This window comes from Bubalus bubalis, chromosome 10 (assembly GCF_019923935.1).
Source record: "Bubalus bubalis isolate 160015118507 breed Murrah chromosome 10, NDDB_SH_1, whole genome shotgun sequence".
In the NCBI taxonomy this organism is placed as follows: Eukaryota; Metazoa; Chordata; class Mammalia; order Artiodactyla; family Bovidae; genus Bubalus; species Bubalus bubalis.
Window position 1 is genome coordinate 59,021,528 of NC_059166.1, and position 24,681 is coordinate 59,046,208.

General features: G+C 37.9%; 1 protein-coding gene across 5 annotated transcripts in view; it reads right to left on the reverse strand.

Annotated features, from left to right (window-relative positions):
- Positions 1 to 24,681, reverse strand: part of HACE1 (HECT domain and ankyrin repeat containing E3 ubiquitin protein ligase 1) — a 126,580-nt gene that overhangs the window by 66,271 nt on the left and 35,628 nt on the right. For 3 of the 5 annotated variants that reach the window (XM_025294649.3, XM_045161959.1, XM_025294646.3), the window contains 5 exons: positions 21,210 to 21,292; positions 14,039 to 14,135; positions 12,450 to 12,551; positions 11,708 to 11,814; positions 65 to 215 (listed from right to left, as the gene is read on the reverse strand). In XM_025294649.3, the coding sequence (XP_025150434.1) occupies positions 65 to 215; positions 11,708 to 11,814; positions 12,450 to 12,551; positions 14,039 to 14,135; positions 21,210 to 21,292 (540 nt within the window). The remainder of the gene's footprint in view (positions 1 to 64; positions 216 to 11,707; positions 11,815 to 12,449; positions 12,552 to 14,038; positions 14,136 to 21,209; positions 21,293 to 24,681) is intronic. The other 2 variants (XM_025294650.2, XM_025294651.1) reach the window with 2 other exon arrangements.

Here is a 24,681-nt window from a genome sequence, read left to right on the forward strand (position 1 = left end):
TTCGCTTTGTCAAATTCATCTCTTTTACATCTATCTTCCTAACAACATCATATACTTTTCTGACCTTGAACACCTGGCTCCTTGGAGTTTTATTCCCATTGTAGCCCATATCAATTCCATTACTGGGAGAGGATGGACCAATTCGAAAGACATGACAAAATATCCTCACAATCCTTAAAAGGCTCTTCATTTGAGCATCGTAATTACTAGATATGCTGAAAATAAAAATTAAAATATGAACAGATTAGGTGGAGTAAAACAAATTCATCTTAAAAATACTTATTTTAAAACATTTTTACTACGCTTACCATCTGTTTGATAATTTAATAAGTAAAATTTCTTTCCTATCATGATATGGGATGGAATGTTTTGTTTACCAGAAAGTTAGCAAATACACATTATTTGGATTGTATATGAATGAGTTATTAGCTTTTAGCAACTAGACTATACCAATGATCAAAGTATAAAATATGAAGAAAATCACCACTTAATTTATAAATTAAGCTGATTCTTTAGAACTCTTGAGAACATTTCACTGAGAACCAATAGTAGAAATGTTGATTATAATATTAGGCCAACCTACAAGTCAATGGTAGAGGTTGAACTTTGTTATTCTATCCATAACCCCATTTTCCCTAGCTCATCCCAGAATAGAAACCAAATGTTCACAAACAGAACATATACAAATTAAATAATCTTAAACTTACTATCTGTGTCAGGGTGGTTCTCTATATAATGGGTTGTCTAATGACTATACATAAAAGAAATATATCCTACTATGAAAAAGGCTGATAAAAGCAATTCTAAACCATATTAAGTATAATGTAACTTTTCTTTGACAAATCAAAAAGCCCTCTAAAATTCCATAGTGCCTGGAAATTATTCATCATCATTAGGGATATCAATCATTACTCTTCCACTGATAAAATGAGGAAGTTCGACTAAAAGTGTATGGAATCTAACAACTGATCTTAAAAAAAAAAAGTTGTCATTGTTGTTCAGGGGGTGGTTTTATTTTGAAACCTTCAACATAAGTTATCTTGTATTATAATGGTACACAAAAGCACAATAAAAAGCTGCATAAAAATTTGGGCAGAATGGTATGACTGCCTTTGTATAAATTTAATCATCAAAGCTTACGCTACCTTCCTCAGTTCATTAAAATCTTCCGTTATGATATTTTTGGGTATCCTCTAACACTGAAAACAATAATGATTAGTAATGAAGAAAGCAGATCAGATCAGATCAGATCAGTCGCTCAATCCTGTCCAACTCTTTGCGACCCCATGAATTGCAGCACGCCAGGCCTCCCTGTCCATCACCAACTCCCGGAGTTCACTCAGACTCACGTCCATCGAGTCAGTGATGCCATCCAGCCATCTCATCCCCGGTCGTCCCCTTCTCCTCCTGCCCCCAATCCCTCCCACCATCAGAGTCTTTTCCAATAAGTCAACTCTTCGCATGAGGTGGCCAAAGTACTGGAGTTTCAGCTTTAGCATCATTCCTTCCAAGGAAATCCCAGGGCTGATCTCCTTCAGAATGGACTGGTTGGATCTCCTTGCAGTCCAAGGGACTCTCAAGAGTCTTCTCCAACACCACAGTTCAAAAGCATCAATTCTTCAGCGCTCAGCCTTCTTCACAGTCCAACTCTCACATCCATACATGACCACTGGAAAAACCATAGCCTTGACTAGACGGACCTTTGTTGGCAAAGTAATGTCTCTGCTTTTGAATATGCCATCTAGGTTGGTCATAACTTTCCTTCCAAGGAGTAAGCGTCTTTTAATTTCATGGCTGCAGTCACCATCTGCAGTGATTTTGGAGCCCAGAAAAATAAAGTCTGACACTGTTTCCGCTGTTTCTCCATCTATTTCCCATGAAGTGGTGGGACCGGATGCCATGATCTTGGCAAAGACTAATAGAGTTTTGCCAAGAAAATGCACTGGTCATAACAAACACCCTCTTCCAACAACACAAGAGAAGACTCTACACATGGACATCACCAGATGGTCAACACCAAAATCAGATTGATTATATTCTTTGCAGCCAAAGATGGAGAAGCTCTATACAGTCAGCAAAAACAAGACCAGGAGCTGACTGTGGCTCAGACCATGAACTCCTTATTGCCAAATTCAGACTTAAATTGAAGAAAGTAGGGAAAACCATTAGACCATACAGGTATGACCTAAATCAAATTCCTTATGATTACACAGTGGAAGTGAGAAATAGATTTAAGGGCCTAGATCTGATAGAGTGCCTGATGAACTATGGAATGAGGTTCGTGACATTGTACAGGAGACAGGGATCAAGACCATCCCCATGGAAAAGAAATGCAAAAAAGCAAAATGGCTGTCTGGGGAGGCCTTACAAATAGCTGTGAAAAGAAGAGAAGTGAAAAGTAAAGGAGAAAAGGAAAGATATAAGCATCTGAATGCAGAGTTTCAAAGAATAGCAAGAAGAGATAAGAAAGCCTTCTTCCGTGATCAATGCAAAGAAATAGAGGAAAACAACAAAATGGGAAAGATTAGAGATCTCTTCAAGAAAATCAGAGATACCAAAGGAACATTTCATGCAAAGATGAGCTCGATAAAAGACAGAAATGGTATGGACCTAACAGAAGCAGAAGATATTAAGAAGAAGTGGCAAGAATACACAGAAGAACTGTACAAAAAGATCTTCACGACCCAGATAATCACGATGGTGTGATCACTGACCTAGAGCCAGACATCCTGGAATGTGAAGTCAAGTGGGCCTTAGAAAGCATCACTATGAACAAAGCTAGTGGAGGTGGTGGAATTCCAGTTGAGCTATTCCAAATCCTGAAAGATGATGCTGTGAAAGTGCTGCACTCAATATGCCAGCAAATTTGGAAAACTCAGCAGTGGCCACAGGGCTGGAAAGGGTCAGTTTTCATTCCAATCCCAAAGAAACGCAATGCCAAAGAATGCTCAAACTACCACACAATTGCACTCATCTCACATGCTAGTAAAGTAATGCTCAAAATTCTCCAAGCCAGGCTTCAACAATATGTGAACCGTGAACTTCCTGATGTTCAAGCTGGTTTTAGAAAAGGCAGAGGAATCAGAGATCAAATTGCCAACATCCGCTGGATCATGGAAAAAGCAAGAGAGTTCCAGAAAAACATCTATTTCTGCTTTATTGACTATGCCAAAGCCTTTGACTGTGTGGATCACAATAAACTGTGGAAAATTCTGAAAGAGATGGGAATACCAGACCACCTGACCTGCCTCTTGAGAAATTTGTATGCAGGTCAGGAAGCAACAATTAGAACTGGACATGGAACAACAGACTGGTTCCAAATAGGAAAAGGAGTTCGTCAAGGCTGTATATTGTCACCCTGTTTATTTAACTTATATGCAGAGTACATCATGAGAAACGCTGGGCTGGAAGAAACACAAACTGGAATCAAGATTGCCGGGAGAAACATCAATAACCTCAGATACGCAGATGACACCACCCTTATGGCAGAAAGTGAAGAGGAAGTAAAAAGCCTGTTGATGAAAGTGAAAGTGGAGGGTGAAAAAGTTGGCTTAAAGCTCAACATTCAGAAAACGAAGATCATGGCATCCAGTCCCACCACTTCATGGGAAACAGATGGAGAAACCGTGGAATGAAGAAATAGTAAATCCCTATTCTAAGTATTATGATTTGATAAGTGAAAAATCAGAAGCTATTCTCTATTCTAATGACAACTGAACCAAAATTTCACGACATTTTAATTTCAACATTCACGCTGTTTCCTCATTCTAAAAATTATTAAAAATAATAAATAAAAATTAACTATCAGTTACAAGTGTTAGTAAAATATAACAGCTATTGCCATCCATACTGTATTTGACTAGGATAGCTACAATACATTAGCAAAACTTTTTGTTTTAGTAACTGTGGATCTAATGTGCATAGAATCGTTAGTTTAACTTGCATGGATTTTTACATATTTGCCTTTACAAAGTTGCTTTTAATTCTACAACGTAAGACTCTTGAGACTGAAAAAAGAAAAAAGGAATTTAGTTTAAACTAATATTTCTTTCTTCTATTGTGTTGCAGCTATTGCAACGTGAGCTCCAATGACTCTCAAATTTTTCTATGAGAAAGATCTGAATTTAATTTTCCTCAGTGAAATTACCATATATATAAATATTCGCTTTAAGTACTTGATCTAGAGAACTTCATGAGTTAATTTTAAGGTAAGTATTTTCTTATACAATGGAGTATGAATATCATCAATTATTAACATAGTTCAATAATAGTCATTATACACACAGTGAGGACCAGCAGTGGGACAACTAGGGTACTGGGCATGCCATCCAGCTACACTGAGTGACTAAAGGCACATCCCTGCTAGTTAGGGCCTGACAAAACGTAGTCCACTGGAGAAGACAATGGCAAACCATGTCAGTATTCTTGCCTTGAGAAACTCATCAACAATATGAAAAGGCAAAAAGATGTGACACTGAAAGATGAACTCCCCAGGTCAGTAGGTATCCAATATACTACGGGGAAGAGAAGAGAAGTAGCTACAGAAAGAATGAGAAAGCTGAGCTACAGCGGAAATGACACCAAACTGTGGTTCTATCTGGTAGTGAAAGTAAAGTCCAATGCCATAAAGAACAATACTGCAAAGGAACCTGGAACATTAGGTCCATGAATCAAGGTAAATTGGATGTGGTCAAACAGGAGATAGCAGGAGCAAACACTGACATCTTATGAATCAGTGAACTAAAATGGATGAGAATGGGCAGATTTTATTCAAATAACCATTATATCTACTACTGTGAGCAAGAATCCCTTAAAAAAATGGAGTAGTCCTCATAGTCAACAAAAAAGTCTGAAATGCAGTACTTGGTTGCACTCTCAAAAATGACAGAATTACCTCGGTTCATTTCCAAGGCAAATTATTCAACCTCACAGTAACCGAAGTCTATGCCCCAACCACTGAAGAAGAAGCTAAAGAAGATGAAGCTGAAATATTCTATGAAGACCTACAAGATTTTCTAGAACACCCAAAGATGTCCTTCACATCATAGGGAACTGGAAAGCAAAAGTAGGAAGTTAAGAGATACCTAGAATAACAGGCTGGAGAAGGTAATGGCACTCACTCCAGTACTCTTGCCTGGAAAATCCCATGGATGGAGGAGCCTGGTGGGCTGCAGTCCATGGGGTCGCTAAGAGTCGGACACAACTGAGCGACTTCACTTTTACTTTTCCCTTTCATGCACTGGAGAAGGAAGTGGCAACCCACTCCAGTGTTCTTGCCTGGAGAATCCCAGGGATGGGGGAGCCTGGTGGGCTGCCGTCTATGGGGTCGCACAGAGTCGGACACGACTGAAGTGACTTAGCAGAATACCAGGCAACTTTCGCCTTGGAGTAAAACTCAGTAGTAGCCACAGGACTGGAAAAGGTCAGTTTTATTTTAATCCCAAAGAAAGGCAATGCAAAAGAATGTTTAAATTACCATACAATTACACTCATTTCACATGCTAGGAAGGTAATGCTCAAAATCCTTCAAGCTGGGCTTCAGCGGTATGTGAACCAAGCATTTCCAGATGTACAAGCTGGATTTTAAAAAGGCAGAGGAACCAGAGATCAAATTGCCAACATCCACTGGATCATAGAAAACGCAAGGGAATTCCAAAAAAACTACTTCTACTTCTGCTTCACTGACTATGCTAAAGCCTTTGACTGTGTGGATCGCAGGAATATTCTTAATGAGATGCGAATATGAGACCATATTACCTGCTTCCTGAGAAACCTATATAAAGGACAAGAAGGAACTGTTAAAACTGGATATGGAACAAAAGACTGATTCTAAATTGGGAAAGGAGTACACCAAGGCTGTACATTGTCACCCTGTTTATTTAACTTACATGCAGAGTACATCATGAAAAATGTCAGGTTGGATGAATCACAAGTTGGAATCAAGATTGCTGGGAGAAATACCAACAACCTCAAATATGCAGATGATACCACTTTAATGGCAGAAAGTGAAGAGGAACTAAAGAGCCTCTTGATGAAGGTGAAAGAGAAGAATGAAAAAGCTGGCTTAAAACTCAATATTCAAAAGATGCAGATTATTATAGCATCTGGTCCCATCACTTCATGGCAAATAGACGGGGAAAATGTGGAAACTGTCAGATTTCATTCTCTTGGGCTCCAAAATCAATGCAGATGGTGACTGCAGCCACAAAATTAAAAGACACTTGCTCCTTGGAAGAATAACTATGACAAATCTAGACAGTGTATTAAAAGGCAGAGATATCACTTTGCTGGCAAAGGTCCATATAGTCAAAGCTATGGTTTTTCCATAAGTAATGTAAAGATGTGAGAGTTGGACCGTAAAGAAGGCTGGGCACCAAAGAATTGATGCTTTCGAACTGTGGTGCTGAAGAAGACTCTTGGAAGTCCCTTGGAAAGCAAGGAGATCCAACCAGTCAATCCTAAAGGAAATAAAGCAAGAATATTCACTGGAAGGGCTGGTTCTGAAGCTGAATCTCCAATACAGTGGCCTCATGATGGGAAGAGCTGACTTACTGGAAAAGACCTTGCTTGGGAAAGACTTGCTGGGAAGAGTGAGGGCAAGAGAAGTAGGTGACAGAGGATGAGATGTTTGGATGGCATCACTGACTCAATGGACATGAGTCTGAGCAAACTAAGGGAGATAGCGAAAGACAAGGACGCCTGGCATGCTGTAATTCATGGGGTTACAAAGAGTCGGACATGACTTAGTGACTGAACAACGACAAGAAACACTCTAAGATTATTAGACTATATAAGTATTACTTTACCCAGTTTAAACTTCTTCCAAGTTAAGTCACTGATCTAAACAATGTCATTTTTCACTTTCCAACCTGTGAAATATCCTTCATATTACACAGAAAGATCATAGAATCCAAACTTCATCACAAACTGCTCCAGCTCATCATAAAATAATTCCTTCACAAGCCACCAGTTCTCAATATGAGTTAAAAAGTTAACTTTACTTTTTAAAAAGTTAATTTAACTTTTATATTGTAAACTTCCTAATTCAAAGCCCTGTCAACTTACTTACTTTTGGTTAATATAAGAGTACACTTTAAGTCAATGTCTTATTTAGCAAATAGCTGTGATTTCTCTTTTACATTTCTCTTTTACAAAGATAGCACACTGATAACTATCTTCACCTTCAATCATAAATATATAGGAAGCAAGATAACTCACTTATTTAGTGAATACAACACTATGTGCAAAAGGGCCCTCATTAAATATTTATCTTTAACAAATATTCCTAATATCGGTTAGACAAAAGGCTATCCATTTTTCCCAAATTATGCTAAAGAACATCTCAATCATTGCTAATTAATAATACATATTTGAATTATTTTAAATAAAATTTCATTTTAAATGGCCAAAATTATATCACATTGTGAGTTAAGAAACATAAAATGATTCACAAATAAATGAACAAAATAAAGACAATCTGCAAAAAGTACCATTAAACTAAACTGGCAGAGAGGGATGATTTGTATTTGAGGTCTTCTTAAGAAACTAACCTGGTAGCTGTTGAAATAGTAGAAAAAAATAAGTATTGTCTTCTGCCCCTCTCCCAACTTTCCTGGTATGAAGCTCCTAAAACCCTTACAATTTCCAAACTGATTAGTACACTAGGAGCATCTTTCATTCTCACATTGGGTCTTTGACCCCAGTTCCTGAAACAGAGTTCCTAAATCCCATGGAACTTCTTGGGTGAAACCAGTATCTTTTGCTGTAATTAGGCAACTATTACTGGGTTTTTGGATGGGGGCTGGTCACTAGAACCACCAAGTAATGATTAGAAGCTTGGAATTTTCAGCTTCAATCTCTATTCTCCAGAGGAGGGTAGGGGCTGCAAATGGAATTAATGATTAACACATCTATGTGATGAAACTTCCATATAAAAAACAAAAATATGGGGGGTTCAGCAAGCTTCCAAGCATGCACACACATACACGTAATATAAGGGTGATGCACCCCAACTCTATGGCAACTCCTGTACTCTGGACCCTTTCAGACTTCATTCTATGTATCTATTCATCTAGTTGTTCATCTGTGTCCTTTATTATGGGCTTCCCAGGTGGCGCTAGTGATAAAGAACCTTCCTGCCAACGCAGGAGACATGGATTTGATCTCTGGGTTGGGAAGATCCCCTGGAGATGGTCACAGCATCCTTTAATAAAATGAAAAAAGTGAAAGTTGCTCAGCCATGTCCGACTCTTTGCAACCCCATGGACTGTACTATCCATGGAATTCTCCAGGCCAGAATACTGGAGTGGGTAGCCATTCCCTTCTCCAGGGGATCTTCCCAACCCAAGTCTCCTGCATCACAGGCGGATTCCTTATGAGCTGAGCCACAAGGGAACTAGTTTAAAAAAAAGTAAGTGTTTCCCTAAATTCTGTGAGCTGTTCTAGAAATCCAAGTGGCAGGTGATCATAAAAACCTCTGATGTGTGTAGTCAGGTAACAGAAGTTGTGGGTAGTCTGGGGATCTACTATTTGCAACTGATATCTGAGGTGGGGGGCAGTCTCCTAGGACTGAGTCTTTAACCTATGGGATCTGATGCTTTCTCCAGATAGACAGTGTCAGAATTGAGTTAAACTGTAGGACACCAGGTGGTGTCCTAAGTGTCCTACCATAGAATTGCTTGGTGTCAGAAATAAAAATTCATACACTTGGTTTCTGAAATATTGTGAAAAGTGGTAGTCTGTCAAAGTAAAGGAGAAACACAGGAGGAGGACTAGTTTTGCCAAGACAGCACCAATACAACAAATTCTAACATAGTACTAATCAATTCTAACAGAGATGTTTACAGACCAAACTGGCCAAAATAATGGATTCCATAAGATATCTGAAAGGTATCTTTGTAAGTGGTGAGGCAGTACAGTTCAGCAAAGCAGTTTTAGAACTTGTTCTGGCCATGGAACCCTTTTTCTTACCCTGTTTCCCCTGTTCCACTAATAACCCTATCATTTTTAAGAGCTAAATTGGAGCTCAGGATCTGCTCTTCATTAATTAGTAAGGATATAAGTCCTGGTTCTTTTAGCTAGCAAATCACTGAACTTCAATTTTCTTATATATAATATGGAAATAATACCTACATCGCAAAGCTACTGTGAGGTTTAAGGGAAATAATGTATTTGAATATTTCATAGCTTATTAGAAGTTTCTTAGATATGTATTAAAGGTGAACATAAAACAAAAACAGAGAAACATAAAAATATAAAAGCTTCTGATTACTACGAAGAGTGGAAAATAGGGCAAATATTTAAGCAGAAAAAACAAATAAGCTTTCTAATGTAGGAAAACAGGATAAAGATATTATGAGGAATTTTAAAAAGAACTATCATTATCACCATCATCATCTCTACTATGTGCCAGACACAATGGTTGGTAGCATGCTTACAACATCTTAACATTTCATTCTCACAACAATTCATTAAGATATTTACTATCATTCTTCAACAAGGAAATTAAAAGTTGACTAGACTATAAATTAAACACAGGATGAGATTTTGTCTGTGTTAATCATGAGGAACGCTGGGCGGGAAGAAGCACAAGATGGAATCAAGATTGCCGGGAGAAATATCAATAACCTCAGATATGCAGATGACACCACCCTTATGGCAGAAAGTGAAGAACTAAAGAGCCTCTTGATGAAAGTGAAAGAGGAGAGTGAAAAAGTTGGCTTAAAGCTCAACATTCAGAAAACTAAGATCATGGCATCCGGTCCCATCCCTTCACGGGAAATAGATGGGGAAACAGTGGAAACAGTGTCAGACTTTATTGTTTTGGGCTCCAAAATCACTGCAGATGGTGACTGCAGCCATGAAATTAAAAGAAGCTTACTCCTTGGAAGGAAAGTTATGACCAACCTAGACAGCATATTAAAAAGCAGAGACATTACTTTGCCAACAAAGGTCATCTAGCCAAGGCTATGGTTTTTTCAGTGGTCATGTATGGATGTGAGAGCTGGACTATAAAGAAAGCTGAGTGCCAAAGAATTGATGCTTTTGAACTGTGGTGTTGGAGAAGACTCTTGAGAGTCCCTTGGACTGCAAGGAGATCCAACCAGTCTATCCTAAGGGAGATCAGTCCTGGGTGTTCATTGGAAGGATTGATGTTGAAGCTGAAGCTCCAGTACTTTGGCCACTTAATGTGAAGAGCTGACTCATTTGAAAAGACCCTGATGCTGGGAAAGATTGAAGGCAGGAGGAGAAGGGGACGACAGAGGATGAGATGGTTGGATGGCATCACCGACTCAAAGGACATGGGTTTGGGTGGACTCCGGGAATTGGTGATGGACAGGGAGGCCTTGGGTGCTGTGGTTCATGGAGTTGCAAAGAGTCGGACACGACTGAGCAACTGAACTGAACTGAATCATCATTTTGTAGCAGATGGCCTAGTGGATAGCAGGCACTCAAAAATATGTATTGGCCAGATGGACGGATGATGAAGAGAAACTCCAAAAAGTTACCTGCTGGAGACACACAGTCAATGGTGATGTCTGAATTTAAACCTGAGTCCAGCTAACTCCAGAGCCCACACTTACACTTAGCATGTCTTAGAAGGGACTCATCATATAAATGGATTAACAGAAATGACTAATAAAAGGAGAGCATTACGTTAAGCTGGAATTCAATGAATCTTAAAGACAGCATCTAAAGTAGTATCAAAGGTAAAAGAGAATAATAGGAAAATCAGCAAATGGTATACCGAGTAGGACTGTATAAGAAATACTTAACAGATAATAAATAAATCCAAGAAAGCAATCTTGGACCATGAATGTAAGGAACGCTTTAAGCAAATAGTACAGAGTATGAGTCTGGTCTGAATGAAAAGTACGAAGGAAGACAGGAATAAAGGGCTGACATAATGGATTTGACAATGTAGCTGATTTACAGAAGCAGCATCAAGCTGGGAGGAACAAAACCCAGTTGCACACAGAGGTGAGAGAAGATCATTATCTATTCTAAGACCATCAATGTATTAAAAGTTGAAGTAAAAAGAAAGCTACAAAGGAAGAAAGTATCCAAACTAGAAGTGGGCCAAATCTGTAAGCTAAGAAATAACACATTAACTATTTTTAAATGGCTGTTTAGTCCTAACTGGGGTGGCCAACCATATACAAATAAGTGGAGGTGCAGAAAAATATTATAAAGGCATTAACTTCATGGACTTAGTTATGAGCCACTAAAACCACAGAATTGGAAAGAACAAAGAACTGAACTGAGGGGGACAGTTCAGGGAGAAAACTTTATAAAGAATCATGAGGGTTGATTCTTTATAAAGTTGATTTTTCATACTGCCCGGTTGAACAGTAGCCTATACTCAGTTTTGTAAATTAAAGCTTCCTAAACTACATTCTTGACACTTTTTTATGAACACTTTACACATATGACTAGTCTAAGCAATCATTTTATAAAATTCTAGACACATAACCCCAAATCCACTTAAGTCAGTCTCTATTTTAGTCTCCTTAGACAGATTAAAGTCTCCTCAGTTAATTGCCCTAGTCCTTTAAAACAAAACAAACAATAACTCAGCAAAATTTTAGAACATCTTAACACTGACAAAAGGCATCAACAAAATAAACTATTCCCAGGAAAGCCTAAAAAGAGACAAAGCTGACAGCTATTGCTCCCTATTGATTTGTGTGTATTTTTAAACACTTACCTAAGCAATTTATGACCATTTGTTGTGGCAACTTCAGCAAGGCTTGTTAGAATCTTTAAATACTGGCTTTCACTTTGCTGAGACAAATGCTCCAGAACTTGCCGTAACTAAATTTTTTACAAATAAAAAAATATAATTACATAATAATCCAATAAACTTTGTCAAGAAATGAAGTACTTATTAGCTTGGTAAGTATCCCAAAGCTCAATCAGCTGAATCGAGTCCTTTACAATTATCTGGCCTTGTATAAAATCAAAAGCTTATACAGAGATAAGATGACATAAAATTTTTATTCAAACTCACCCAGTGAAAAAGTATAAATAGATAGAACAGAAGTCACCAAGTTTTTTTATGGAAATTAATGCCAAACTTCTAAAATGTAAAAAAAACTTAAACTCTATAATTATTCAAAGAGTAGAGTATTACAAATACAGAGCTCAGTAAACTGGTGATTACTAATCATAACATGATATTCCTTCTTAGGTTCTTTTCCTCTACCTATGGGAAATATTATCTTAAGAAGAGATCAAAGGTGCAGAGGACAGAAGACTCACAGGGCCAAATAATAGCACAAAGTTTATTAATTATTATGCAATTCATACTCACCCTATAAGCAGATAAGCCAATTCAAATTATTTAAATATTTACATAATAAAATTACTAAACACATTTGTAAAATGCCACATGCCCCACATATGAACAAAGCTTGTTCATTTACATGCTATTAGCACAATTATATTACCATGTTTTCTCGGAGATCTTCATTCTGTGTCATTTGAATAATTGTCTGGAAAAGCCTAGGGTGATACTGAATTAATACTTCACAGGTCTCTCCATATCCACCCTAAAAACAAGAGTTAAGATTATCTAAGTTTAAATACAAAATTCCTAAAGGAAAACCTGTTTCTTCTACATATAAGTTTGGTACCAAATATGTGAGTCTTCCACACCAAGCAACTGTCCAGTTCTCTGTGGACACTGACTGGGTGTCCCACCGTTTAATTCAGTTATGATGCTAACTGCCTGGAGTTAGGGCAGACTACACAGTAGGGAGTCAGTCCTGCAAGAGTGCCCCCAATTCAAAAACCAATCACAAGTCCACATCACCCATTCTTTTGACTGACTGTAAGTAAGGTGCTCCCAAGACCTACTCCTCGGGTTTAATAATTTGCAAGAACTGTTCATAGAACTCAGGGAAACACTTTACTTATATGTTTACTATAAAGGCTACAACTCAGGAACAGGCAAATAGAAGAGATGCATAGGGCAAAGTATGAAGGAAGGGGCACAGAGCTTCTGTGCCCTCTCTGGGTGACCCACCCTCTCAGCAATTTGATGTGTTCACCAACCTAGAAGCTCTCGGAGAACCACACTGTTTAGGGTTTTTATGAAAGTTCCATTACAGAGGCATGAATGATTAAATTATCAGTCACTAGTAACTAAACCCCGGAGAAGGCAATGGCACCCCACTCCGGTACTCTTGCCTGGAAAATCCCATTGACGCAGGAGCCTGGTGAGCTGCAATCCATGGGGTCGCTAAGAGTCGGACACGACTGAGAGACTTCACTTTCACTTTTCACTTTCATGCATTGGAGAAGGAAATGGCAACCCACTCCAGTGTTCCTGCCTGGAGAATCCCAGGGACGGTGGAGCCTGGTGGGCTGCCATCTATGGGGTCGTGAGAGTTGGACATGACTGGAGCAACTTAGCAGCAGCAGCAGCAGTAACTAAACTCAGTCTCTAGCTCAACTCCCTCCCCAGGAATGGGAGAGGAGGCTGCCTCTAACAACATGGATGGCTCATCTGTCAACCAGTCCCTTTCCTGAAGCTACCGAGGGTCTTTCAGTCACCAGTCATCTCATTAATACACAAGAAGACATTCTTATTACTCTGGAGATTCCAAGGGTCTTAGAACCTCTTGTGTTGGTAACTGGGATATAGGCAAATATATATTTCTTATACTATCACAGTTTCTTTTAAAGATCATATTCTCAACAGAATAAGAATCTTTGCACCCATCCTCTCACTTGAGGGGGGAAAAAAAAAAAACGATCTTACCTGTCTCAGTTTCTATTACAAAGTGAAGTGAAGTGAAAGTCGCTCAGTCGTGGCCAATTCTTTGTGACCCCACGGACTATGCAGTCCATGGAATTCTCCAGGCCAGAATACTGGAGTGGGTAGCCATTTTCTTCTCCAGGGGGACTTCCCAACCCAGGGGTCGAATTCAGGTCTCCCGCATTGCAGGCAGATTCTTTACCAACTGAGCCACCAGGGAAGTCCAAGAATACTGGAATGGGTAGCCTACAGTAGGAATATACACTAACAACATACCTGTACACATAAATCCAGAGGGGTTACTCCATTTTTATCTGACAGATACTTGGCGCCTCGTAATAGAAGAATCTGTGCTGTGTCTCTCTGACCATGACTGTATAGAAACAGAACCAAGTTAACATATAATCTTTTTAATAAGACATAAAAATGTCTTTTGCAATAAATTATGGACAATTAGTATCAATCAACAGAGGATGACAATTTTGACACACTGAGAGGAAGATCTGAACTACAACCTCAACAGTTAGAAAAACTTACCAATATTAAGTCATACTTTAATAATGTAGATAAGAAACTGACCTAGTGAATCTTAGAATTGAACTTGGGACATATTACTACAATAACGCATAACATTTTGAGATAAGTTGCTGTTACTCGGGCTTATGCTGTTTTTTTCTTTCAATCACTTTCTTCTCAATTCTAGCCTGACCTGCTTTCCACCACAAAGGTCCAAGTCTCCAGATTTCTTAGTCCAAAAGAATCTCAATACAAAAAACAAGTGTACATTTTATGATACTTCAATACTTGGTGAAAAAAAAAAAAAAAAAAGAAGGAGAAAAGACAAAAATCAAAATAAATAAATGGGGGGAGATTAATTAGCCAAAAATACTATCTAATTTCCAACCTTCATTTTATCAGCCCACTCACTCTGGTTTCTGCTGACAGCTATTCAATCTGACCTACAATGAAAAATTCTTACCCACATGCCCTATTCACTCTATTTGCCTTTCAAGTAGGTGTAGCAACCACTCTAAGCCAGAAAGAAGTTGTTTGGGGAGTTACAACCACTAGACTCTAGATTTCATTATTTTTTAATAAGATTTTTTAAACTTTTTTTTTTAATTTAATGTTTTTGGCTGTGCTAGGTCTTAGTTGCTGCTTGGGCTTTTCTCTAGTTGTGGTGCATGGGCTTCTCATTGCAGTGGCTTCCCCTGTTGTGGAGCATAGGTTCTAGAGCACTCGGGCTTCAACAGTTTGCTGCACATGGGCTCAATAATTGCAGCCCCCTGGCTTTAGAGCACAGGCTCAGTAGCTGTGGCACACGGACTTAGTTGCTCCAAGGCATGCGGGATCTTCCTGGACCAGGGATCGAACCCATGTCTCCTGCACTGGCAGGCAGATTCTTTACCACTGACCCACCAGGGAAACCCCTGAAAGTGGAAGTGTTCGTCACTCAGTTGTGTCTGACTCTTTGTGACCCCATGGATCATAGCCCACCAGGCTCCTCTGTCCATGGAATTCTCCAGGCAAACATAGCAGAGTGGGTAGCTATTCCCTTCTCCAGGGGATCTTCCCAATCCAGGGATTAAACCCATGCTTCCTGCACTGGAAGGTAGATTCTTTAACACTGAGCCACCAGCAAAGCCTCTAGGTTTCTTTATTTAAAGCTACTTTTACAAAATGCCCAAGCAAGTGATACAGTTTCAAAGAGTATCTGATCAAAGAATTTTATTTTGTGGATGAAACAAACTACTACTCAAGCACAAGTGAAACTGGAACTCATATCTCTGGTTTTCTATACCGATACTCTTCCCACAGTACCGTTATCTAAAAAGGTATGTTATTTCACAGAGATAAAGACTATACAGATTATTAGAAACTTAAATAGATAAAAACAACCTACTCATTCTTTTCCACAAAATGACACTGCATAAAGTATAACTGAGATTAATTTCAAAAACAGCATCCTAGTATTAACCTGGTGGCAGATATTAGGTGTATCACTCTCTTGAAATTTTATAATACTGATAACCTTCCTTAAAACAAATATCAACAGATGAAAAATAACTTAAGAATAGTATCTAATTTACTCTAAAAAAGCAGAAAAATCAAGAAACCAAGTAAATCAGCAATCCCTCCAAAAGCAACAGAAACTAATTTTACTAGTCTACATTAAGAAAAGTCTTCATCACGCATCATTTCAGGTGGAAGTGCTGGCCAACACATTATGTATTATATAGTTAACAGTAATTATTTTACAAATAACACTGTCCTATTCTGTATAATACCTAAAAATAAGGACTATGAGAAAAGAAACTAACTGGAGCTTACTTAACTTAAGGAAACAATGATTTTCTTAAGAGTCAGACAGGAATGAAGTCACTTAGCACTAGTACCAATACTAAGGGTATGAAAACCCCAGATTTACAAAGCTGTTCTGTTCGACTTTAGTGACATTTCTTTTACAATTATTCACTACCTGAGTCAGATGACCAATCTTCCCAACTAAACTGTAAAATTCTTGACAATAATTTGTTCCATAGCACCAAGCAGGGCAATTGGCTTGTAACATGTACTCAATGTATCTGTTGAGTTATATGACGGGCTCTAATTTTAGATTACCATTCATTTGACAAGTGAGCATTAAATAAGGTACTGAGCTACCAAAAATAACAACAAAAAACCTTGAATAATAATTTATTTAGGATTAATTTCTTACCACATATAGCAACAAAAATAATTAATATCAAGGAAAAAATATCACTATGACATTCTTATGAAGCTGGAGTAATTTCCAAAACTACATTAAAATCTCATCTGTAACCAGGTGGCATTTCATTTCAAAAGTTAAGTTAAAAGAAACAATTGCTATAATACATAAAATCTGCATAACCTCATTAGGGTCACAAGTGACTCACGTGAAAAATTGCAAAGAAGATTATCCTGTTACAGACTTCTCAAAATGCTGCATGAAAGATTTTTCAGTTCAAATAACTACAAACATGTGCTCAATAACTATTCTTTACAATTCAACTTATTTTTTTATACTGATTGAGATAACTCCCTTCAAGGAAGTGCCAATGTATTTTATGGAAACTAGGAAGTTGGCAGGAGAAGGCAATGGCAACCCACTCCAGTACTATTGCCTGGAAAATCCCATGGACGGAGGAGCCTGGTAAGCTGCAGTCCATGAGGTCGCTAAGAGTCGGACACGACTGAGCGACTTCACTTTCACTTTTCACTTGCATGCAATGGAGAAGGAAATGGCAACCCACTCCAGTGTTCTTGCCTGGAGAATCCCAGGGACGGGGGAGCCTGGTGGGCTGCCATCTATGGGGTCGCACAGAGTCGGACACGCCTGAAGTGACTTAATAGCAGCAGCAGGAAGTTGGCAAAGATTTAACTAATAAGAAACCTGTAGTATTTCTAAAGCACTTAAAATTGATTTCTCAAGAACTTTCAGGTCTCTAACTTTAGGCTCTTGAAGTGATACAATTTGAAAACTTGGCTAATGTGCATATAGTACACATATCACAACATTTTTTGGAACTGCTGATGAAATAAAGAGGCTGTATTTTCTATATTTTCTAATAATGGTTCTTTCCTATTCTAAAAGTTTGCAATTTTGAGTCTATGGACTGTTTTACATAGCTACTTTGTAGTGGACTTCCTAACTGAAAGGAGTTGCCTGGTAGTAGCTGTAAACCAGGTTCAGAATCTTACCTCTCTCACTTTTATTACAGACCTCCAAAATGCCATAAAAATCTAATTTACTGAATTTATATAACCCCAGCTAAACCTTGCTTTCCTTAACAGAATAAAAGTTATCTGCAGTTACAGAAACTATTCGAAAACCACTACACATCCAAACCTTTATTAAAAGCACCAAGTTAAGGGAATGGGAAGTATTATGACTGAATGCAAAACCAACCTAATCATTTAAGGATCTGAAGCATTTGCAGATACCATATAAACGTCTTGAAAACAAAGGCACCTGAAGATTTGGGCAGAAGGAGAAAATCAGTGTGTGCTTATAGTCCACATGAAAAAAATCTAGTGAATTATCCTAATTCTCATACAAACTACCTAGAGAAGAAAAGCAGCCAGGAGATACTTCCTGTCATAGTTTTAGTTCAAAAGCAATCTGAAATGACTCACTCACAGAACTATTATTTTATTAAATAGTGTTCAGAATTAGAATAGAATACAAAGGAAGAAAGAAAAGGCTTGCCTGTACTATGGGATAAGAGTCAAATTTGTTAGAAAAACCTGCAGAGCAATGAAACTGAATGAGGACAAAACAACTCTGTGCTCACTAAGTGTGGAAAAGTGTGCTAGGGGTTAATGAGCATCTACCAACTACTAAGTGTAAAATCCTCTGCAGGATGCTTTAAATAAGCCATCTCATTTAATTAGCACTATGGTTCCACAAGGTATATATCAGTATTTCCATTTCACAAGGAAACAAAGCTTCAGAGGTCAAGAAGTTACACAGTTTGGGGGCTGTGATTTGAACCCCACCTCCTATACAGTTCAATACCTTCTCAATTTAATTAAAAAAAAAAAACAAAAAACACTTGTTTCAGCTGATCCTTGAATGAGACACGTGGTGATATACCTACTAACATCTCTCAACAATAAAAACTTACATTAAGTTCAGCTTTTTTATCTTAGAGCCCTGTAACTTGTCTATAAGATCAACTTGTTCTATTTCTCACTTTCCTTTCCCTTTTTTGAGAAACAATACATTGGGAATAATTTATAATTTTTAATGTATACCTTTAGATATCATGAATACAATCAGAAGTCCACCTACAAAATGAATCATCTTCCATGTTCCATATTTATCATCCTGCTACAAAAAGAATTTATTTTCTAGTTTCAATTTTAATTGCATTTGCTTAACCATCTTTGTTCAATGAGATATGTTTGCCTAGTTAAAACTTAATGACGGGTATATAAAACTAGCAGAAAGCACTTCTAAAAAGTTCTTTTACACATCCCTATGCTCAGACTAACTATACGAATATGACAGTTAAGTACAACACTAATATACCTATATTTTACCAGTACACATGGCATTGTTTTACATAAGATAGTTTTCAAAAATGTAATTACAGTGATTCACTCATTCAAAAACCTTTCCAAAGCATCTAAACACAAAGCACTGTACCACACAAGGAATATAAAGTGATGAATAAGACAAAATTCTTTCTTTCATCGGGCTTTCAGTCCAACAGGGGAGACACATTATAAACCAGTAAATAAACACTATAAAATACAAAGTGCTATGAAGGAAATGATCATGATGCTGTGACAGGAAATATGCAGAGAGGCCTACTTAGATTGGTCAGGAATTCCTTCCTAAAAATTAACAATGAAGCACATGGAGTCAGCCACATAGAAAGTCTACGGAAGAACATTTCAGGCAAAACAAAAACCATGTAGAAAAAGCCTGCTGGAAAGAATCCACTGCATTTGAGGAACTCAAAGAGAACCAATGTGGCTGAACCACAGTGAGCTAAGCAGGGTCAGACCACGCAGGTCTCATGAAAGAAGGCATACATGCATGCTCAGTTGCTCAGTCATGTCCAACTCTTTGTGACCCCATGAAATGTACCCTGCCAGGCTCCTCTGTTCCTGGGATTTTTCAGGCAAGAGTACTAGAGTGGGTTGCCAATTTCTCCTCCAGGAAAGAAGGCAGGGTTTGGATTTTAATGGAAATTCAATAAAGAGGCACTGAAAAGTTTAAATACAAGGTTTAAACAAAAAGATAACAGCCAAATCATTTTTTAGAAGGTCACCATGGCTTCTGAGGAAAGAACAGAAGGTAGGGAAACAACAGAGGAATCAGGAAGACCAGTTAACAGGCTATTGCAGTATTCTAAACAAGAGGTTACAACTTTAACTAAAGTGGTTTAGCAAGGTGGAGAGAAGTGATGAGATTCAGAATGTATTCTCAAAGTGGAAATTACTTACTAATATACTCCAAGTTGAGGGTCAGAGAGAGAGATAAAGAGAAATAAAAAATAATGACTAGTTTCTGGCTTACACAACTGAGAAGATACGGGTTCCAATGACTAAGATGAGAAAAACTGGAGAAAAGGCTTGAAAAGGAAATCAGAAGCAATATTTTGGATATGTCAACAGCTGAGATTCTCTGAGACTTCCAAGGGATGATGTAAATCAAGAACTGGACATTCAAATCTGAAGTTTCAAAGAAAGGTCTGATCTAGAGATAAGCCCTCAAGATAGGATATGATTTCAGGAAATCAATGATATTATTCATAAATTCAGGACACTAAAAAAGGAACAGGTGTTCTAGCCAAGCAATCGAATTTTAAGTATAACATGAGAAAAAACCTGGATTCAGGGAAGATCTAGAGGTCTAGAGATTCAGAAGTCTTTGTGTTCTAATTGAAAGCTTAATGATTTGAATTAGTCAGATCAAAGCAACATTAGAGACCCTAAAAGAGAAGTTAAACAGGGAGAAAAGCAGATGTTTCATCTAAAACAAATCTCCAGGGAATTCCTGGGGGGTCCAGTGGTTAGGACTCAGCTCTTTTACTGCCAGGTCTCAGGTTCAATCCCTGGTGAAGGAAATAAGATCCTGCAAGCAACATAGTGCAACAAAAAAAATTTTTTAAACCTCCGGTAAAATGACATGAAAAAGAAAAGAGCTTTCTGGAGAGCATTATAGCTAAAATAGGGAGCCTAAATAAATACTACAATTCTTAAAATCTAAACCAAAAAGAAAAATCAAGTGTACTATGAACTGCTCCTAACTGCAACTAATTGAACATATTGTATGGGGTTGGGGGGAGGTATGTGTATAATTATTACACTGTCAGCTCCTTAAGGACTGGGCTTTATTTTATCACTTTTATCACTTTACACAGTGAGTGCTAAATAAATGTTTGCTTATTACATGAATGAATCAATGAATAAAAAGTATGCTTAAAGAAAATGAACTAAGACAAAAGTGTAAAAACAACTTAATGCATAACTTAATATTTAATAAGAATGATTAAAGAATTTTTTTTAAGTTACAAATCCAGAAAAAGCAAAGACACGGCTCTGAACTAAGACATACTTTAATAGCTTATCCTATTGAAACTAAGTTGGTACTTGAAAAAGAAAATGATGGAAATTACTGGATTATTGATATACCTTTCTTATTACTTACCAAGTAATTAGCCTAAAATTTAAGCAATCAAGTAAATCAAAAACTTCCACTTACAACATATGAAAACACTGGCAGTATAAAACAGTTTTCATCATGCAGTTACATAAAAGAAACATAATGCTATATATGTCATCTTAAAAGGGAGCACAGTATTTCTGGGAAAACAAGAGTTTTAGAAAATATAAAACTATGTTTGTGTTTGGAAATACAGCAGATGCAACTTTCTTTAATGAGAGCATCAGGCAATATAAAATATCATACCTGCAAGCAAAGTACAGTGGAGTGGCTCCTGATACATTCGGTCTGTTAATATCAGCACCACTGTCCAGCAAGCATTGCACTGTCTGGGAAGAAAAGAAACAAAACTAAAACCAGAGAAGTCAAACAAAGACAATTACAACAATTTTAATCCATTTAATAAGGAAAGTTCTTACCACAACCCGAAGCTTTAAAGAAGAGTAGCAACATGACAATTATGATGGTTGAATAAATTACACTTTTTGGTAAGCTCCAAGCCTCAGGCAATGCACAGTATTTGTGGAATTATCAATGTAATGTAAATTGTGTTAACCTGGGAAGGTTCCAGAAAATCACTGACACATGAAGTAGGTACCAAAGACTTGAAATGTGGCCAGTACAACTGAGGAATGGAATTTTAAATTTTATTTTATTATAATTAAGTTTAAATAGCCACATACGGCTAGTAAACTGGACAGTGCTGCTCTAGATATCTGAATTTTTTGCCTCTGAAAATAAATAGTAGATAGCAGAGCTCTAACCTTCTCAAAATTCAAAGAGCATAATAATTAAAATACAAAATACTAAAAAGCTAAGAAGTCCTTTACTGTTCACAGGAGCCAATGCCAACTCAGTTTCTCTGATAGTCGTTCACATACAATCTTGTCCCCTAAGCTCCACTTCTGCAATCATCTGAGGTGTACTAGCGTACACGTTATCACATGTCTTAGGATAAATAAACATGAATGGACAGATAACATTTAAGACAGAACTGAAGCAGGCCTCTAACCTGAAAAACAAACAGAAAAAGGAAGAAAAATAAAGAAATAAAGGGAACCAAAGATAATAGCAAAAAAAATTTAAAAAGTAACTAATACTCTTAAGACAGACTAGATACTATCCATGGGACACAAACAAGATTCTGGGGGGAAAATATTCAGAGAATAAGACATTAAAAATTTGATGGAAGAGTAAAAATTCAATGTATATATGCATGCGAAGCCACTTCAGTCCTGTCTGACTCTGAGACCCCATGCACTCACTATAAATAGCCCACCAGGTTCCTCTGTCCATGGGGTTCTCTAGGCACGAATACTGAAGTGGGTTGCCATTTCCTTCTCCAGAGGATCTTCCCAACCCAGAGACGGAACTTGGGTCTCCTGTGTCTCCTGCAGTGGCATGTGGGTTCTGTACCACTAGCACCACCTGAGAAGCTCAAAAATTCAATAGAAGTTTAGAAATACAGTGTTGAAAAATTCTACAAGAATCAAAAAGACAAAAGAAAACAGGAAAACTAGTAGAAAAACATATAGAGAAAACTAGCCAATCAATCCAAGGAGGCATGTTATAGAAACTGAGAATAAGGGAAATAAAGGAGACAAGAGACCAAAAGGAAGTAATTAAGAAATAATACCCAAAAAATCTCCAAGAACGGAAGAACATAAGTTACTAGATTGAAAAGGCTCACCAGTGCACAGCTTAATACATTAAAAGACCTACAACAATGCATATCAAAGTAAAATTTCATAATACTGGGGATAATAAGATTCCAGAGATAAACAGAATTCAGATTGCCATTAAACTTTTCAAGAGCAACATGGAAACGTAAACGATGAAACATCCCCAAAAGTGTTAACTGAATGACTTTCAATGTAAAATTCCACAGCCAGCCACACTATCATTCAAATATAAGCCTTTAAATAAAAAACATGCTTAGCTATGTAAGATATCAAAAAATTTAACTTCAACATATCTGTTCTCAAGAAGCTACTGAAGGATACTCTCCTCCAAAATAAGGGAATACAATATATCAAAATAGAAGATGCGGAATCGAGAATACTGAAGATCAAACATAGATGAGATTAAGAAATACTCAGGTTTAGAGAAAAACAATGGACATTATCTAATGATTTTGTCTTCGAAGAAACCAGTACTGAGAAAGATTTTGTGGGAGCTTATAGGAAGAATTACTGATTTACATCTATTGGATCATAGAAAAAGCAAGGAAAATCCCAAAAAAACATCTGAAAGATGATGTTGTGAAAGTGCTGCACTCAATATGCCAGCAAATTTGGAAAACTCAGCAGTGGCCACAGGACTGGAAAAGCTCAGTTTGCATTACAATCCCAAAGAAAGGCAATGCCAAAAATGCTCAACCTACCGCACAATTGCACTCATCTCACACGCTAGTAAAGTAATGCTCAAAATTCTCCAAGCCAGGCTTCAGCAATACGTGAACCGTGAACTTCCAGATGTTCAAGCTGGTTTTAGAAAAGGCAGAGGAATCAGAGATCAAATTGCCAACATCTGCTGGATCATGGAGAAAGCAAGAGAGTTCCAGAAAAACATCTGTCTCTTCTTTATTGACTATGCCAAAGCCTTTGACTGTGTGGATCACAATAAACTGTGGAAAATTCTGAAAGAGATGGGAATACCAGACCACCTGACCTGCCTCTTGAGAAACCTATATGCAGGTCAGGAAGCAACAGTTAGAAATGGACTGGAACCACAGACTGGTTCCAAATAGGAAAAGGAGTATGTCAAGGCTGTATATTGTCACTTATTTAACTTCTACGCAGAGTACATCATGAGAAATGCTGGGCTGGAAGAAGCACAAGCTGGAATCAAGACTGCCGGGAGAAATATCAATAACCTCAGATATGCAGATGACACCACCCTTATGGCAGAAAGTGAAGAGGAACTAAAAAGCCTCTTGATGAAAGTGAAAGAGTTGGCTTAAAGCTCAACATTCAGAAAATGAAGATCATGGCATCTGGTCCCATCACTTCATGGGAAATACATGGGGAAACAGTGGAAACAGTGTCAGACTTTATTGTTGGGCTGCAAAATCACTGCAGATGGTGACTGCAGCCATGAAATTAGAAGACACTTACTCCTTGGAAGAAAAGTTATGACCAACCTAGATAGCATATTCAAAAGCAGAGACATTACTTTGCCAACAAAGGTCCATCTAGTCAAGGCTATGGCTTTTCTTGTGGTCATGTATGGATGTGAGAATTGGACTGTGAAGAAAGCTGAGTGCTGAAGAATTGATGCTTTTGAACTGTGGTGTTGGAGAAGACTCTTGAGAGTCCCTTGGACTGCAAGGAGATCCAACCAGTCCATTCTAAAGGAGATCAGCCCTGGGATTTCTTTGGAAGGAATGATGCTAAAGCTGAAACTCCAGTACTTTGGCCACCTCATGTGAAGAGTAGACTCACTGGAAAAGACTTTGATGCTGAGAGGGATTGGGGGCAGGAGGAGAAGGGGACAACAGAGGATGAGATGGCTGAATGGCATCACTGACTCGATTGACGTGAGTCTGAGTGAACTCTGGGTGTTGGTGATGGACAGGGAGGCCTGGCGTGCTACAATTCATGGGGTCGCAAAGAGTCGGACACGACTGAGCAACTGAACTGAACTGAATTGCTTCATTGACTACTCTAAAGCCTTTGACTGTGTGGATCACAATAAACTGTGGAAAATTATTAAAGAG